The following is a 17,167-nucleotide window of genomic DNA, read 5'->3' as shown; positions in this document are numbered from 1 at the left end:
CCTTCGGGATGCCACGGAATCGGCTGTGCTTATCTTCGTGCAGCGCCGATCTTGGTCGTCGTATATAGAAGTACACTCGTAACAGATGTATGTATGTGGCAAGTGTAGGGCCTAGCGCATACATACTTACTGTCACACGTTAATTGGCATTTAATTAAGCGTCAACCGTGGACGGCCGCTGTTATTCCACTGTGTACACTCGAACCGCTCGGTCCGACGCTCGTCTGTCGCGCATAAAGCACCGTCCTCAGCACAAAGGCAAAAGAAAGGACGCGAATTTGATTCAATTAACTACGAAACAGCGAGAAAAGTACACACTCGAGGGCGAGGGCAACTAGCAGAGTGAAAACCGGTTTAAAAGACTGCACAAGTTCAGCTGTTTAAACAATTATTTCTGCGCTGCGCTGCGGTTTAGTGGATGCTGCTGGCCAAAAGGTGGTTCTAGCTGTCAGCGTATCGTCTCATCTCGTGCCGGAGAAATTAAACCAAAATCGAAATAAAGCAAAGCACATTCGCAGAATCATACGATATTTTTTTATGCACAACACAGTCAACGCCGAATGGCGGGTCGCGACACGACGGGCGATGTCTGGTTATATTTCGAGTAGAACGCAATAATACAACCCCCACCACCATAGGAAGGGAGCGGAGAGGAGAGAAGCTATCAGAAAGCATCAGCGAGAGCGGGAGAGAGAGTGAGAGTGAGGAGAGAGCGTCGTCGCTGGAACAACGCTCAATGCGCGCCGTTTTGTTATTGTTTGTTCAGCAGCAATCGGTACGACACGGCATCGTATCATCTACAATATTTTGCACCCGCCATTGGGCGATAATTAACTAGGAAGGGACGCTGGCAGACATCTCTGGACACTGGACCACATCTACACTGAGACACCACGCACTTCCGATCACTTGGCCAGCGGCTGATTGAATACATATTCCGCTGAAGCCGCACGAAGGCAAGGGAAGCAGCATAACCATGCTATCGACTGTCTTGAACTTTGCCCAGCGTGTCGCTGAGATTTCTTTGCTCGGCGGCATAGAGATTGCATCAGTTGCACTCATCGTCTACTATGTGTTTGCGAAAACGAGGTGAGTGTTGGTGGCTGTGGGCTGTGGATGGAAGCCAAATAAATCCAAATAGTAATACCTACTGTACATATGTATGTATGTATGTGCTATGTATTGTATGTGTATGCATGTATGCATGTTCCTCTTCTGCCAAGTTCAAGTAATGTGCTCTGTGACGCAGGTGGGCAGAAGAAGCACCGTTATTTATAGTAGCGAACGTGGGGTCGTGCGGGGTGGACTATCCAATGCATGCTAAATGGGCATGTTGTTTATATTGTCGCCGCGCAGGTGGTTGCCGCACCGTCTGACTCACATCGCTAGCCCTTCCGTCTGCATATTTTATTTCGCGCAAGCCACAAATGTAAATTTCCGCTTATCATCCACGTGCCAACAATACGCCGGTTGCGGGATTAAACGAAGGAGTGAGGCTGTGAAGATGCTCTGGGGATCATCTCGTTGTGATTTTACCTGTCATAGCACTTTTCCTTCCTGCTTGGGGCTCTGCCCCCGTCTTTGTTGCAACAGCTGCGTGATAGCAACAATCCGATCCAATCCAATCCGTTCGAACACTTGCGGAATACTCTTGGCAACAATTATCGTAATTAAAAAGTGTATTTTCCATATGTGTGTAGATTGTGGACTGTAAAATTAGCGCTCAATTATCTGATTAGGACTTCGGAATTACTCGTATTATTATTTACGTTGCTGGATGTTTAATCGGGCAGTAAAGCTATCTCGCATTCGCCCCCCCGCCATAAACCTATCTCGTTGGAGAGTCACAAAGAGTAGTACGCGTAGGCCTTGTGAAGTACCGCATCTGATATCGGTAGAAAGGCTTCTAAAATTGGCTTGGAACCATAAATATTGCTCCTAATCGAATGTCACGCCAGGTCGACTACGCCCGCAGCGTTCCTGCACAGTATATTAAGAGTATATTTCTTATCCCATAAGAAATTTTCCAGAACATGAGATGATATTTTGTAATGGTTCCAACTAACGACCTATGAATACACTATACTTTTAAAAAATTACATTTGAAAGTCTTGGTTATGGCTATGGCTGGACGAACGATGCATCGATGTGGACATTGGATTATGCTTTGATTTCTTTGTTTCAAAGTCTACTCCCGAGTCCAAGCAGAAACTCTCCAACAAGTCATCCGATAACGTGGTCTCTGACGTAGTGCGGTCCGAGGGAGTTCGGGGACGGCTACGGCTACGGCCGCCGCCAGCTATGTATTCGCTTGAACTTAAGCTGCCGTTTAAGCTGTCCACCCCCGGACGTTCGTGAAAAGCAATGTACTCGCGTAGTTCGGCGATACGTTTCTTCTCCACCTTTGTTTGCTGATTCAGCTGAGCCTCCATTTTGGTGTAGCCGTCCAGCTTCAGATGCAAGTCGTTATATCGCTCTTCTCTGCGCAAGAAATTAAGGTTGTCGAATGCTCTTTGCTCGCTCTGGAACTTGCTTATCTTCCGGTAGAGCTGGAGAAATTTGGTGGGATCCTGAAAGTAGTTAGCCACACTGATGGGCATGTCCCGACTAATGTTGATTGTCTGCAGTTGGTGCCCGCACATTGGGCACTTCTTTTCGGCAGCATAGGCTGCGAGACAGGTGCCGCAGATAATGTGATGGCATCGCGTCAATTGGAATGGAATGGTCGGCTCGATATCGCGTCTCTTCGAGCACTTGTTGCAGTGCACACGAAACATTGCGAATTTTCTTAAGATTTAGTTAACTTTCGATGGCGTGGTCCTATGTAGAGTGGAGAATTCTAACGGATCTTGATATCTGCAGTGATGTGGCAGCACAGCTATCCTAAGACATCATCTGGTAGCACTGTTTCAGCGGTAAAATTCAAATTGTGGCGACATTTATCAGGTTAATGTGCGTTTTTATTGTTTTATTTAGTAGCAAAACAAAGTAGCATCAGCTGATTTTTTATTTTGATGATTCCATCCAACAATGTCGGCGCAAAGTTCAATTCTGTGCCATATTTTATGAGCAACTATACACTTATCAGCAGCGCTACCACAAGCACTTACTTTAAAATGTACATATACTAACTTTAATTCACACATGTACATACATTTGTACATTCACATGTGCAGAAGAATGTATAGGCTATTGAACTCAAACACAGTTGGACTGTAGACCTCCTGTGCAATCGAAAGAGGTGTTGTATATTTAATTGCGAGCTACTGATTTGAAGCAATCGTTGGTTAATTGGAGACCAAGTAGATTGCAATATAATAATTGATAATTTTGTTGTTTGCAGGGCACCCATCATTATCGCCAACTTGTTTCCCAATTTGAATCTGAGCTATCGCACGTCTTTGGGAAAGATCAACACCATGCGCAGCGATCTTTTGGTCACGCTGCGTTCAACGAATGTAAGTTTTGAAACCACACATCAATCACAGTCATAATTTTAACCCTACCTCAGTTCAAAGCTGTGACGCAAATGCATAATCAGTGCATTGATAGCGAATTTCCATTCAATGAATTACAAATAATGATAAAGATTTTGCTGTAGATTTGAATTTTATGTGCTACTGCGTTGCCACCTAGTCCCCCACTGACAATAACAAGACCTGTCGCAATCGATAACCGCACTCCCTATCGGCTCTCGATTCGTTGCAAAAAAAACCGGGCGCTGCTTCGCGCAAGAAATGTTATAGTTCTAGCTTAGAATTCATATTATTGGCAGTGTGTAACAAAGAATCTCATATTTGTAATGGCATTGGATGGATTTCAAGCTCGTGGCTGGTTCGAGGTAACATTTCATTCACGAACATCAAATATATGCACGGCAATTGCATCACCGCAGTGTTCCCTGATCGTTCTCGTTGTAGGAGCCAACAGTGCAAAGCTCCGTCGCACATGGCATTGGCACACAGAACATGCTGGAGCTGACGCCGCATGCGGGCTATAAACCGTTTAAAGGATACTTTGATTGGGGCGTGATCTTCCCCTATGTCGCACAGGTATTTCGCAGCGAGAAGTTCGAATACCGACAGGTAAGCGTCGCGTCGCACTTTCCACCAATAATAAATAACCTAAATACACACATCCCACGCATGCTGCAGGTTACCGAAATTGTTCACAACGATCCGGCACTCAAACATGCGATTAAACAAGCCGCCGAACAGGCGCTGCGAGAGCAACGCTATGCGCAAAACGGCCATCGACTGCTCACGCGTAGCGTTAGCGCTGACCAGGCGGTGGATGAGGAGGACGAGAGCAAGGGTATATCCTACCATGCGATTTTGCGCAAGCAGGAGCAACGTGCCATCAGCATACTGAAGGAAATGGGCTCCACTCTAAATAATGGCCTGCTCGCATTTACATCTTGGATCCTCTACAAGCTGTTGCCATGCTTCCTGTCCGGCGTCGTGACGAACACCAAACAGATTGAAATGCTTAAAACTGCATCGGAGCGGTCGCCCGGGACACCATTGATATTTGTGCCCCTTCATCGCAGTCACTTGGACTACATCATGGTGACCTTTATACTGACCAACAACGATATACGCAGTCCTCTAGTTGCCGCTGGAAATAACCTGCAGATTCCCGTCTTCGGTGGATTGCTTCGTGGTCTTGGGGCCTTTTTCATTAAGCGCAAAATCGATCCAGTGGAGGGCAAGAAGGATGTGCTGTACCGAGCAGCGCTCCACCTATACCTGACCCATGCATTGAAGCAGGGCCACAATGTTGAGTTCTTTATCGAGGGCGGACGAACGCGCACGGGCAAGCCGTGCATGCCTAAGGGCGGCATCCTCTCTGTGATTGTGAATGCCTTCATGGATGGCAGCATTCCAGATGCCCTCCTAGTGCCCGTTTCGGTCAACTATGAACGCCTCGTCGATGGCAACTTTGTGCGCGAGCAGAAGGGTGAGAAGAAGATACCCGAGTCCTTCAAAAAGGCCATTTCGGGCATCTGGAAGGCACTCAACTCCAAGTACGGCCGGATGCGCATTGACTTTAATGAACCATACTCGATACGCGAGCTGGTCAATTCGTTCAACCAAATCGCCCGCGAAGATGGCAATGCCAAGATCTACAAGCCCGCAGCCAGGTACGCGCTGCTAATTGCGATTTAACTTCGAGTTAATTTTACCTTTTACATTTAAATTTTGATGTGCAGACTGCTGCAACATAACCAATCGACGTCCTCACTGTACGGCACCGATGTGGTGTGCGAAGAGCATCGAAATCTCATTGAAAGCATCTCGCGGCAGGTAGTCTTCGACTGTGCAGCTGCCACATCTGTGATGTCCACGAACGCGCTGGCCTTTCTGCTCCTCACGCGATATCGCCAGGGTGCCGAGGAACAGCTGCTGGCCGAAGCCTTGGATGAATTGCGAAACTCATTGTCTGGGTGCAAGGATATTGGGTTCGCAGGCGAATCCTCACATGTGTTGGAATATGCCTGCGAGCTGCTCGGCACAGGTATCTATTAATTGAAAACATTCAATTGATGAGGTCTCTCTTAATGCAGCTTGATTTCTGTAGGTCTGGTTACCCGCACACGCAACGAGAATGGTCGCATGTTCATACGTGCGGTCGACTCGGTGGAGAGCTTTATCGAGCTGGCGTACTACTCAAATGCACTGGCCCCGCACTTTGCCCTCAGTTCGATACTGATGACTACGTTCCATTCTCTGCTGGCCGAGACCCCGGATGCTGCGGCTGTATCTCGCAAGAAGCTGATTGAAGCGTCACTGGAGAACTGCCAGATTTATCGCTACGAGTTCATACTGAACAAGCCGACACAAGTATTGGAGCACTTGCTGGAGAAGAATCTGGATGATCTTTTGTTCCGCGATTACCTTCGATTGCCAGAAGAGGTACGAATAAAAAGGTTAACGTTCAGAACTTATTTACTTACATTTACTTGCCTTCTTCTTTAGGATAAGGACATACCGTTCGAAGACATCCGTAAAGCTAGAAAGCTTGCACAGCATTTGGACCTCGACGACGATGATGACCATCTCAGTGGGGATAACAACGAGAATGACGATGACGATGGCGGTCCCCAGCTGCTTTACAGTAGCGAAACACTTCAGCAGCAGCGCAACATATGCGAGGTGCTGGCTCCCTTTGCCTGTACATACTTGACGGTGGCCCAAGCCCTGCAGATACTTCACCGCAACTCCATGCTCGAGTCTGAGTTTATTAACTTTGTGATCTACGAATTGTCCGCCAAAGTGAAGCGCGGAAGCTGCATCTATGGTGAGTGCATTGAGCCACTCTTGCCCTGATCCAAGAAATATCTGACTCGGCTTCCATTTTTCAGCTGAAAGCATATCAACGGACTCCGTGCGCAACTGTCTGAAGCTTTTAGAGAAATGGTCTGTGATTGAGGTATGCAACCAGCAGGGTATGCGCCTGATCTCTCTCAACACGCTGTACGAGATGTCTCGGGAGAGTCTCAACACGATTGTCAAGAAGATAGGCGCCATTGTGCCAAAATTAAATGATGGCTACTTTAGGATCAACAACCCCTAACAACCGAATGGTTTTGATTTATTTTTGGCACTCGACTCGCTCGACGTTTCTTTTGCTCCACCTCCACCGTGTGGTGTGGTGTGTATAGTGTATGTATGTATATCCCACTTAAGATTAAAGTGCATACTCCTAGGATCTTACGACTAAAATATGTCTAGTTTTATAGTCATACGAGAGTTAAACGATATATATATGTATATATATATCCATATCCATATATGTATGCCAAAGTGCTCAGCTTTAAACCGTAGCTAAGCGACAAAACAACCAACGAAATATATGAACAAATTCATTTACATCATTTTTAATATGCATAAAGCGAAACAAAAAGCTAAAAAAAATGAACAGAAATTAATCTACACTATACTGAACTGATTGATTAAACCTTTATAATTTTATATGTTAGACAAATAGAACACTTAAAACATTACACTTTCGTAGCGTGTTTTATTTTTGAAATGATATTCAAAGTATAGCGAGAACTTTCTGTACTGTGTGAACAATTGTCTGAACTGATATCTCGATAAACGTAACATGTGAGGAATAAATATTCGCTTAATAAAAAGTAGTGAATGATTCTTCATAATCCATTGAAGTGCCAGCATTTATAGAAATGGCTATAACAGCAAAAATAGAAAATGCTAAAAAGAAAAAAAAAATGTAAAAAAATTGTCCTTTCGTTTACTGATCCTTTTTGGTCTATTGTGGCTGATCCGTATTTCACTTTGGGCACAGACTTCTTTGCCCTCTTGACTGTGTGAACAATTGTCTGAACTGATATCTCGATAAACGTAACATGTGGGGAATAAATATTCGCTTAATCAAAAGTAGTGAATGATTCTTCATAATCCATTGAAGTGCCAGCATTTATAGCAATGGCTATAACAGCAATAATAGAAAATGGTAAAAAGCAAAAAAAAATGCAAAAAAATCTGCTCTTTCTCTCCTTTCGTTTTACTGATCCTTTTTAGTCTCTTGTGGCTCGTCGTCGGCGCTCACGTGCTTGACTTTGGGCACAGATTTCTTAGCCCTCTTGGCCGGAGGCACTTGGATGCGAATGGCAGAGGTTCTGCTGCGTTGCAGTTGCTTTAGCTTTAAAGTGGTGGCCTGCATAAAAAGAGTGGATATGTTACAGAAAGCTAAATGAAAAGACTGAAAATACTTTACCTTTTCTTTCAGTTTGCCGCCTATCTCCCCGGAGCAACGTTCCGAGCCACAGTGGCAGGCTTTCTTCTTGTCATTCAGCAGATCATCCCACAAATAGTTGAAAGTCAGCTCCGTTTCCTGCATGAGCAAATGAATGATGATGAATGATTATAATATCTGGAATACTTTTGTTGTTGTTCACTATTAATGCCTACCGCTGGAATGTCTTTAATGGCAAAGAGTCCCACACGATGGCTGCAGTTGACAGTCCATTTTTGGGTTGTGCAGTTGGGCTCGCATGAATGATTCATGAACCGCGCGAGATTTCCTTTTGGGCCGGCATCGATGATAAAGTCTTTCTCCAAGCCAAGGAAGTAAAAGTTCTCGTCCCGAGCCGTTTGCTTCTCGAGCATACGACGCTGGAACTCCTCTTGATTGATCACCTCTCCCACGTACTCGATGACGAAATCGCCCTCGGCGATGGGTTCACGACAGACCAGTCCGAATCCTCGGTCATTCATATAGACAACATCCAAGCGAGGCGATTTGCGGGTCTCGAACATCCGATTCTCGCAGCGGTCGCCGCATAGACAGTATTCCGGATGGCACTCGTTGAACAGCATCCGATTGAGGCAGTTGGAGTTTGAGCCGCAAGGATGCTCATCCTCGGGCCGGCAATCACATGTGCTATGCTCCTCCGAATTGGTCACGAACTTCACAGGCGGCACTGCCTTGTTCATCTTTATTTTCACGTATGGTGGTGGATTCACCTTGATGCCGCGCGCCACCATCTGCTCATGGCGCCTGGCCTTGGTGATTTTAAGAAAGCGCGTGGCCTCCTCTATGCCGTTGTAGAATTTCCTGTGCAGCTGAGACTTGGGCTTCAGCTTCTCCCCATTATCCCCCTCGATGTACAGGTAGACACGTCGACGTGGTATCCATCCATGGTCGTGTGTGCCAAAGAAACGCACCACAAACTCACTTTCGCCATGCGCCTTCTTCAGAATGTTGTGAGGTATCTCGGTGGGTGGCAGAATTATGGCTGGCCACCAACGAAAGTTGTTGAACTTTGCCCAGACGATCTCGCCATAGAGCGGCAGCCGTCCACTCTCGCACTCCTCGCAGATGTAGTTCTCATGCTTTTCGATCGGTACATCGCGACAGCCCGAGTGCACGGCAATGGGACAGGTCTCGCAGCACAGTAGCTCCCCGCCCTTGACGCATATGAAGCACCACAGCACGTTCAAATGGGCATCGGTCTTGGCCACATTGTGGCGGGGGCAGATGAGGGTCGTGGTGGTCAGCATACGACTGCCGGCGGGTATGCAGCGAGAGTCCTGATGATACGAGGCTGAGCATTTGACGCATCGTGTTAGCTTCGAGCTGCCAACCGGTAGGAATTTTCGAGGATTGTCCGAGACGCACGTGTGGCATACGTGCAGCGGGCAGCGTGTCAGGGAGCTGCTGACGATCGCTTGTGGCCAGTATTTACAGCATCCGGCATGGAATTTCCTGCCGCACATATTTTGGCCACACGTTATCATCGTCCCGTCCACTAGTCGGGGTTCCTTTGCTTCGCTTGGCTCCTTCAGCGGCGAGCCGGGTGTCGGTGAGGGGTACTGGGGCGGCAAGACTTGGCGACAAATGCAACAGGTGGCATCTTCATCAATATTGCACTCATAGCAGATCACCTCAATGGTAGGCGTAGCAACAGTGGCTAAGGCGTCAGGAGCGTCGCCTGTGATGTGTTCAATTTCGGGAACGGGCGACGGTGAGGTAGACGTAGAGGTAGAGGAGGATGCAGCTTCTAAAGCTTTAAGCTTCGTTCCGTCCTTTTTGGTTATGGGCAGTCCACTTTTCTTGCTCTCCAGGCAATCGGCATGCATCCAGCTGTGGCAGGTACGCGAGCACTGCAGCAGATTCGAGCCGGGCTTGTAGCAATATTTACAGACGGAGCCTCGGTTGAGGCCGCGGAAGAGATACTTGCTGTCCAGCTGGAATATATCGTCGACAACCTCTTCGATGGGTCGATTCACTGGCTTTTTGGTCTTTGGAATTTCCGAGAGACGCCTCTCCAGTACCACTGCCTCACCACTGTTGGCGTTGGGTGTCGGCGTACCACTTGGCGTAACAACTGGCGTACGGCTCCGTCGCTCCACCAGCGTTCTCAGGCGATTGGATAGCCGCTGGGTGGTGCCAGCGCCGCGGTCACGTTGGACGATGGCCGAGTCGAGCTCCCGATTCAGATAAATTGCTGCACAAGCCAACTCTCGATGTTTTTCGCGCATTTGAAATTTCTTCAATGACCAGATATTGTCAACTACGGCCCGAAGAACCTTGTCCACTTGTTCGTCGTGCCGATGGACAATCACATATTCCTGGATGATATCAAATAGGTGACGATATTCTTCGATTTCCGAAATCGTGGTAGTGACATTGTTCTCGGCACTTCCCCCAGCCTGCGATGGCATGCTGCTGCCGCCAGTCTCCGCCTCAGCTCCCTTGCTCAGCTTTCGCCGCTTGGTTCGCTTCTGACTTTTCTTAACGGGCGAGAAGGCCGGACTTACCGGCGTCTCCGAGCGTTCACGCTTCACGCTCATCAACTGAAGATGCTGTTTGGCGTGCAAGTTGTCTGTGGAGTCGTACAGGCTGCTACCCACATCCGACGTGTCCTGCGCCATGGAGTTGGTGCGTTTCCGCTTCTGCCTGTTAAGGGTTCTGAAATGGACATTGATTAGCTTCGATCTCTGCATCTTTCTCTTTGGTCTGTACTCACACAACGCTCTCATAAATCTTATAGAATTTCTCCAGTCGCTCGGGATAGGGCACCTCGGCCACTAGTTTGGCCTCATCGATGGCCTGCCGCCAGACCTCAAGTTTCGACCGCTTGGGCACCATCGTTCGGTACTTGCCGCTCCTGTTGCCATGCTTGATGCGCACCTCCTCGCGGTGATCTTCGTATGCCTTGAGGCCGGCAAAGGTCAGCAGGTTTTCGGGCTTAATCCAGTTGCGGCGTCCGTTATCGGCAAAGAAGCGAACATGCACCTGAATGGGCACGGGCGCGTTGTCCGTGGATGTGCGCTGTGGATGGGCTGGCGGGTTGCCCACAATCTGACCATACGGATCCGGGCACACCATGCACGGCCAGTAGCAGTAGGTAAAGACCTTTCCCCAATACAGATCACCCACCTGATAGGTGGGCCAGCCCGGATCGGTGACTATCGACAATCCTTTGGCACTGTCCAGACTCACCGAAGACGGCGACTTCATGTACCCGTTATCCTCTGGCTGGCGAAAGGATGTCGGGCTCAGATCTCCAGGGGATTTCATGCCTGTTGATGCCGCCGATGGTAAGGCGCACGCCAATTCAGAGTCTGGGTTATTCGGCTCGTCAATCGACTCAATGGTTTTGCTACTCGTATCGGCTGGTTCGCCTGGCAGCGTGTCTTGTGTGTGTTCGCTGCCTAAAGAACTAATCGGGCTGCTGCTGTCTGCCTCATCCACATCGCAGGAAGATGCCCCAGACTCGGACTCGCACTCAGATTTTACATTCATGTTGATGGGGACGGTGTCTTCGATGACTGCATCGTCAGTGATTTCTTTTGGTTGTAAATTGTTTGTTTCCATTTTTTCTTCCATCTCTGATGGCTCTTCGTTCTCCAAAATCGCTTCCATCGTCTGCTCTTCCATTACTATGTCCGCTCCTTCCTCTATCGGGGTTTCCGCTTCTAAAGTCGCTTCTACTTTCTCTTCTTCTATCTCTGTAGTCGCAGTCGCATTCTCTGTTTTTTCATCCATCTTTGTAGTCGCTGTATCTGCCTCTGTCTTCTCTGCCGACGGACTAGTTTTGGCGGTACGCTTCAGCTTTCGCTGAAGTTTCAGGCGGGTGGCTAGGGGTACCACGTCATCGGGATCCGTTTCAAAGCCTGTGCTTTTTGGTGAGCTAGCGCCATTTTTGAGTAGCAGCTTTTCGATGGGGCTCATGTAGGTTTTACTCTCGCTGCGATCTAGCAGCGGCGTCCCTTCGACGGTCTGTGGTGATTCTGTTCGCTCGACATTGTTCCTGGGCTGTACATCGCCGTTGTCGTTTTTGTTGTGGCTTGCGTTGTTGTTGTTGTTGTTGAGGGCGGCTGCTTGATTGACGCGTCGACGCGTTGTGCGCACAGTGTCGTCCGAGTCGGACAACGGCGTCGGGGAGTTGGCATTTGCATAGCCAATGTACTTGGGACTCAGCGCCGATTGCAAATTAATTAAATCGCGCTTCCCTGTTAACGTGGGCATACGCACAAGAGAGCATTAGCATACGGCAGAGGCATTCAACGCATTGGTGTATCATAGTGGGTACTTACTGTTCGAAGAGAGACGCTGTAGTTTTTTGGTGGCTAATAACGCGTTTTTTGGACTCAATGAGCTATTCAAGTCGTTTTCCGGGAAATCCAAGTCGCCATCATGGGTTGCAGCTGCTCGTCTCCTCTGCTCCCCCTTTACCGTTTCTAGATGCTCCGTTATCTGGGATGCCGATGCCACGGACTTGGCGTTGCCTGCAGCCGCGTCGTCGGTGGCATCAGAAGCATCAGCAGTGAACGATCCATTGGATTGGGCACCCACACCACCTGTTTCCGAGTGTGTACCCGCACTTAGCTTCATTATTTGTTTAATTTGCTACACTATATTTGCTAAGATTTCAGAAAACGAAGAGAATCCAAAGAGAAATAGCGCTTCGCGTGCGCCAAAATTATTATCGCGTGCAACCATGGGCATCGATAGGTATTGCGAAATTGCGCGTTTCGATACACATATTGTGCAAGAGTTCCAGCCCTGGCAGATTTCAGACTTGTATGTATTTCAGTTGAACAAATAAAAGAGATCCGCTCTCCTCCCTATAATTTAATATTTTAATTAATAATTAAATATAACAATGGTCTGGAAATAATTGAAAATTTACATTATGAAAAAAAATGTATAAAGAGATTATCCGTTGCGAACTCGGGAAATGGTTGTAAACGACTTGTTAACATAGATATTACTACATGGCTTCAAAATATTGACAATACATTCTGCACTCCATCCCTGGCATTACCATCGCAGATTGGATGGCCCCGTTATCGATACTCCGTTTGGACGAAAACAATTCGCAGCGCATGGGAAATTCAATAGACAATGGACGATTTTGTTAAAAACCTCATTGAGGAGGTGAAATCGCAGGGCGTTTTCGACGAATTTCGTTTCAACTGCTGCCTGGCCGATGTGGACACCAAGCCCGCATATCAGAATGTTCGCAATAGGGTGGAGACGGCTGTCAACGACTTTCTGGCCAAACAACGCTGGACGCCAGACACAAACAAGGTCCAGTTGCGTGAAAGACTACGCAAGCATTTGCTTGAGTAAGTATTTGGGGGAAACTGTCAGGGCAGGCCTGAGGTAACCAAATTGAACGCTCATACATTTCAGCTCCGATGTCCTGGAAAAGGGCGTGGATCAAATTGTGGACCAGGTGGTGAATCCGAAGGTTGCCACCATATTTGAACCAAAGATCGAAAGCATTGCCTACAAGTATCTAGGCATAACACCGCCGCCTCCGCCTACCAGTGCCCCGCCACCAAGGCCGACGTTGCTGCCAGCGCCGCCGTTGCCGCCATATGCTGGCCACATGAACGGCAGCAGCCTGCTAAATGTGCAGACCTCTGCCAGTCTACTGCCAACCGATCTGGAACAAATCAGCCCCGACTCTGACCGCGGTACAGTCCAGTCCGATGGGAAGGACGACAGCAAAGAGGATGATCTGCCGCCGGGTGTGGATGACAGGAACTTCGATGACGACACTTCGCCATCATTTGAGCCTTTAAGCGAGGACAAGCCAGCCGCAAGTAAGGACGATCTGAACAACGGCTCCTTAAATACCATGGACTCGGTGAATGGTGCATCGCAGGCCTCGCAACTGTCGCAGGTGTCCAGCGATAGTCGCCTCACCATGGCCTCGTTCTCCGAGTCGGTTGTGGATGGGCGGCAGCCAACGCCCACCAGCAACAGCGTCGAACTGACGCCCAACATGGCCGCTAACATATCGGAGGAGGCGCAGATGCCAAAGTTCAGCGAGAATTCCAATGATGCAAGTGGCGGGGACCACTGCAGTCGGCCCTTGCACTTTGACATCAAGCAGGATGCCATTACATTCGAGGGTAGGCATCGAAAAATGTAATTTTCAGTCTTTTATAATCAATTTCCCAACCATTCAGGCACCGAACGCAGAAATTCCGTGTCGGAGAACACGAACGGTGGCTCCCAGGCTATGTCCATTGAAGAGGCAATTATGTCCGAGGTAAAAGCCAATATTGAGGATGCCAGCAATGCTTCCATCGAGCCTGTAACTCCACGGGAGCTGGAACAGCCAGCTCCACCAAGTTTTCACGCTTTTCCAATGCCCCAACCACCTCCGACGCCACCGCCACCACCTCAGGCGCCACCGCCAGCACCTGAGACGCCCCCGCCGGCACCAAAGACTCCACCGCCGGCACCCAAAACACCACCACAAGCTCCAGAGCTGACAGTTCCTGAGGCAGCAGCTCCGCCAGCTCCTCAGGAGCCACCACCGGTTCCTGAGATGCCACCGCCGGCTCCCGAGGTCCCACCACCGGTTCCTGAGGTGGCACCTCCGGCTCCTGAGTCGCCTCCACCCGAACCTGAAACGACAGAGCTACCACTGGCACCTTTGATCATCAACGAATCTGTCTCAGAAGCGATTGCGCAAGAACTTAGTCCCAAAGAGAACAAAATCCCAGAGGCCGAGTCAAATGGATCGGAAATCGTAAGACAAGAATCCCCTCTGACACCCACCACTGCCACAGATAAAGTTGAAGAAGTAAAAGAGGATGTGGCCGTAAAGCTGTCGCCGCTGAATGATTTTGAGGCTCCCAAAGAAGACGCCACAAAGTCACTGTCATCACAGTCAAAGAGCAACTCAAAAGACAAGGACAAGGAGAGGGATAGACGCCACCATACTAGCACTTCGGATGATAAACAGCGACGGAAAAGCCGGGAGCCGAAGGACCGTGATGCGGATCGCAACCGACATAAATCGCAGAGTAAACATTCCTCCAGCTCCAGCTCGAAGCACTCATCATCGCACTCCAGCTCGAAGCACAAGGGCAGCAGCTCCAGCAGCGCCCAGAAGGACAAGAGCTCGTCGTCAACCTCGTCGAGTAGGAGTCATCGCGAGTCGTCGTCCTCGAAGCGTTCAGCCTCCACATCCTCGTCACGCCACGAAAACTCGTCCTCACACAAGAAACACAAGTCCAGCTCATCCTCGTCGCGCTCTGACCGGGACAAGGAAAGGAGCAAAGACGGCCAAAGCCAGAGCCATCGAAGCCATCACAGTAGCAGCAGCAGCGGCACCTCATCCAAGAAGAGAGATCACGAGCGTAGTCGTGACCGGGATCGTAACAAATCCACATCTTCAACGAACTCCACGAGTGCAGCGCCGCCCGTCGTTCAAGACGATCACAACGAGATCAAAGCAAAGCTACAAAAACGCAGGAGCTCGGACTCTAACGATGAGGGCAAGCCGCCGCCCAGCTCTGGCGGGGCCGCGCCCCTAACCCCACTGCCCGAACCCAGTACGATCAACGAGAAAACTGATGCCCCTGTCCAGTACGGCGAAAACTCGAATGGCAATACAAATGGTGGCAGCAATGGTGCCACCGATAGCTCTGCCATTTTGAGCATGGGGAGCAGTGTCATCAATGTCAGTGACATTCTACAGCAATCAACGACCAGCTTCATTGAATTGTGTGCCGCCGGTTCTGGTTCTCAGTCCAAGAAGGATGCGGAACTAGTCGGAAAAGAATCCGAAGACAAGGCGGAGTCTGTGGCAATGGAAACCGAATCAGCGCCAACAGAGTCAGAAGAGTCAGCTGCCAAAGAAGAGGAACAGAAGCTGGATGAAGAACTGGTAAAAGTTGAATCTGTTGAGAAAGTGGAAGACTCCCCTGTCGAGGAAGTGTGCAAAGAGGCTGATGAGATTTCTATTGATTTAAAACAAATAGAGCAGTCACCGACAGACTCTGAGGATTCCCAAATAGCTGAAAAGGTATCGGTGGAGGCAACGACTGAAGTAGTCAGCAGCTTGGAAAGGCCAGACTCTGGGGATTCCCAAGTAGCTGAGGAGACACTGACAGAAGAAGCCAGCAGCTTGGAGACGCCCGTGACTTTAGATGAAAATCAGGAGGTTGCACCAGAGTCTAGCGAACAAAATGAAACACCAACTGAAACCCAAACTGGGGATGTTTTACACTTTGAGCAGAACACCGAGGAGTTCAAGGCACGCCTGGAAGTTATCAATCGACTGATTCCATCATTGGAAACTCTCTTGAACGAGTTAAGTGATTCGCTGCCCAAGGAACTGGTGGATGTGCGCAGCTTAAGGCAAACCAAATCAAAGCGTAGATTGGACAGCGGCGAGGTTGGACACCGACACTCCGCTGAGAGCGAGAGCCAGGAAAGTATGCGTGAGACGACACCGCCACAGTCCATAGATCCGAGTAGCAGCAGCTCTTCAGGCAGTCCCGTGAAAAGGCTGCGTCGCAACGAGCCGAAGGCCTCACCCACGCCCTCTGACGGCAGCATTAACTCCAAGGAGAACGAAGCAATAGAGAAGCAGGAGCCTGGTGCGTATTTTTCATAGATTAATACTCGTATGTTTGAGTTGCGAAACGAAACATTTGTTGTACATGTCACTCATCCACTCTCATCTCCACATTTTGTGATCTCTACCTCTGCCTCTGCTTTCTTTCCACATGCCGATCATGCACATTAGTCCACTCCTAAGCAAATACAATTTCATGTGGTGGGTAAGCACTTCTCTCTCTCGCATTTCATTCAATGTGCTCTGTGGCCAAAATGTTGTTTGCCTTCAATCCGCATTTGAATCGTTTCCGAGAACCCATTAAATTGATTTGCGTTTGTTTTTTGTGTATTCAACAGACGGAGGAGTGTCCGCCAAGCGACTCAGCCAGAAGCTCTGCCAGCAGCAGCGATACACCAACGATGATCTCTACAAGCCCCGTCCAGTTCTGTCGCAGCGTTCGCGTCGACGTGGCTTGGATGCAATCCTCTAGCTAAGAAAAACAAATCAAATTGTGAAAAACAAAATAAACGAGCGTGAAAGCTGTGAGCCGCGGCCAGGCTCGCGGCTCTACGCTTATACCCGATACTCCTTAATTAAGGCGAAATTTCCCTCTCGGTCTGTCGTATCTTTTGTTATCGCTATTTGCAAAAAAGGGACAGAGTTTGATTAATGGATAATTTTCAACTTTCCCAATTGTATTTGTTTTTGTTTGAATCGGTTTCAGTTTTCATTAGAATTTGTGGTAACAATAAAATTTAAATTTTAGGTATCCTACACTTTACAGTTTAAGAATAGTTGTTGTTGTAGTACATTTAAATATAT

The 17,167-nt window shown here is 48.6% G+C and overlaps 4 protein-coding genes across 7 annotated transcripts; 2 read left to right on the top strand and 2 right to left on the bottom strand.

Moving 5' to 3' along the window:
* The first annotated feature begins 182 nt into the window (after window positions 1–182).
* LOC117899014 (glycerol-3-phosphate acyltransferase 1, mitochondrial) lies at window positions 183–7,006 on the top strand. 2 transcript variants are annotated; one of them, XM_034808771.1, is made up of 8 exons: window positions 183–1,089; window positions 3,344–3,458; window positions 3,921–4,085; window positions 4,155–5,143; window positions 5,213–5,517; window positions 5,581–5,915; window positions 5,979–6,300; window positions 6,365–7,006. In XM_034808771.1, the coding sequence occupies exons 1-8, from the start codon at window positions 977–979 to the stop codon at window positions 6,574–6,576; spliced, it is 2,556 nt and encodes an 851-aa protein (XP_034664662.1). In that variant the 5' UTR covers window positions 183–976; the 3' UTR covers window positions 6,577–7,006. The 2 variants fall into 2 exon arrangements, with proteins under 2 accessions (XP_034664662.1, XP_034664663.1); XM_034808772.1 differs by lacking the exons at window positions 183–1,089; window positions 3,344–3,458 and adding an exon at window positions 3,691–3,841.
* On the bottom strand, window positions 1,698–2,839 carry LOC117899016 (RING finger protein nenya). Its single transcript, XM_034808775.1, has one exon. The coding sequence runs from the start codon at window positions 2,775–2,777 to the stop codon at window positions 2,097–2,099; it is 681 nt and encodes a 226-aa protein (XP_034664666.1). The 5' UTR covers window positions 2,778–2,839; the 3' UTR covers window positions 1,698–2,096.
* A 242-nt stretch (window positions 7,007–7,248) lies between the features above and the next one.
* Window positions 7,249–12,510, bottom strand: LOC117899013 (probable histone-lysine N-methyltransferase Mes-4). Of its 2 annotated transcripts, none has more exons than XM_034808770.1 (5): window positions 12,072–12,510; window positions 10,499–11,987; window positions 7,938–10,440; window positions 7,744–7,860; window positions 7,249–7,668 (listed from the first exon to the last, which is right to left on the bottom strand). In XM_034808770.1, exons 1-5 carry the CDS (start codon window positions 12,367–12,369, stop codon window positions 7,531–7,533), a joined length of 4,545 nt encoding a protein of 1,514 aa, XP_034664661.1. In that variant the 5' UTR covers window positions 12,370–12,510; the 3' UTR covers window positions 7,249–7,530. The 2 variants fall into 2 exon arrangements, with proteins under 2 accessions (XP_034664661.1, XP_034664660.1); XM_034808769.1 differs by having other exon boundaries at window positions 7,249–7,683; window positions 12,072–12,509.
* A 288-nt stretch (window positions 12,511–12,798) lies between these two features.
* Window positions 12,799–16,854, top strand: LOC117898656 (serine-rich adhesin for platelets). Of its 2 annotated transcripts, XM_034808230.1 has the most exons (5): window positions 12,799–13,106; window positions 13,174–13,901; window positions 13,959–15,832; window positions 15,899–16,385; window positions 16,702–16,854. In XM_034808230.1, exons 1-5 carry the CDS (start codon window positions 12,883–12,885, stop codon window positions 16,833–16,835), a joined length of 3,447 nt encoding a protein of 1,148 aa, XP_034664121.1. In that variant the 5' UTR covers window positions 12,799–12,882; the 3' UTR covers window positions 16,836–16,854. The 2 variants fall into 2 exon arrangements, with proteins under 2 accessions (XP_034664121.1, XP_034664120.1); XM_034808229.1 differs by having other exon boundaries at window positions 12,800–13,106; window positions 13,959–16,385.
* The last annotated feature ends 313 nt before the right edge of the window (window positions 16,855–17,167 follow it).

The sequence above is a fragment of the Drosophila subobscura genome, chromosome O (assembly GCF_008121235.1).
Source record: "Drosophila subobscura isolate 14011-0131.10 chromosome O, UCBerk_Dsub_1.0, whole genome shotgun sequence".
In the NCBI taxonomy this organism is placed as follows: domain Eukaryota; kingdom Metazoa; phylum Arthropoda; class Insecta; order Diptera; family Drosophilidae; genus Drosophila; species Drosophila subobscura.
This window is presented reverse-complemented; position numbering and strand designations above follow the sequence as displayed.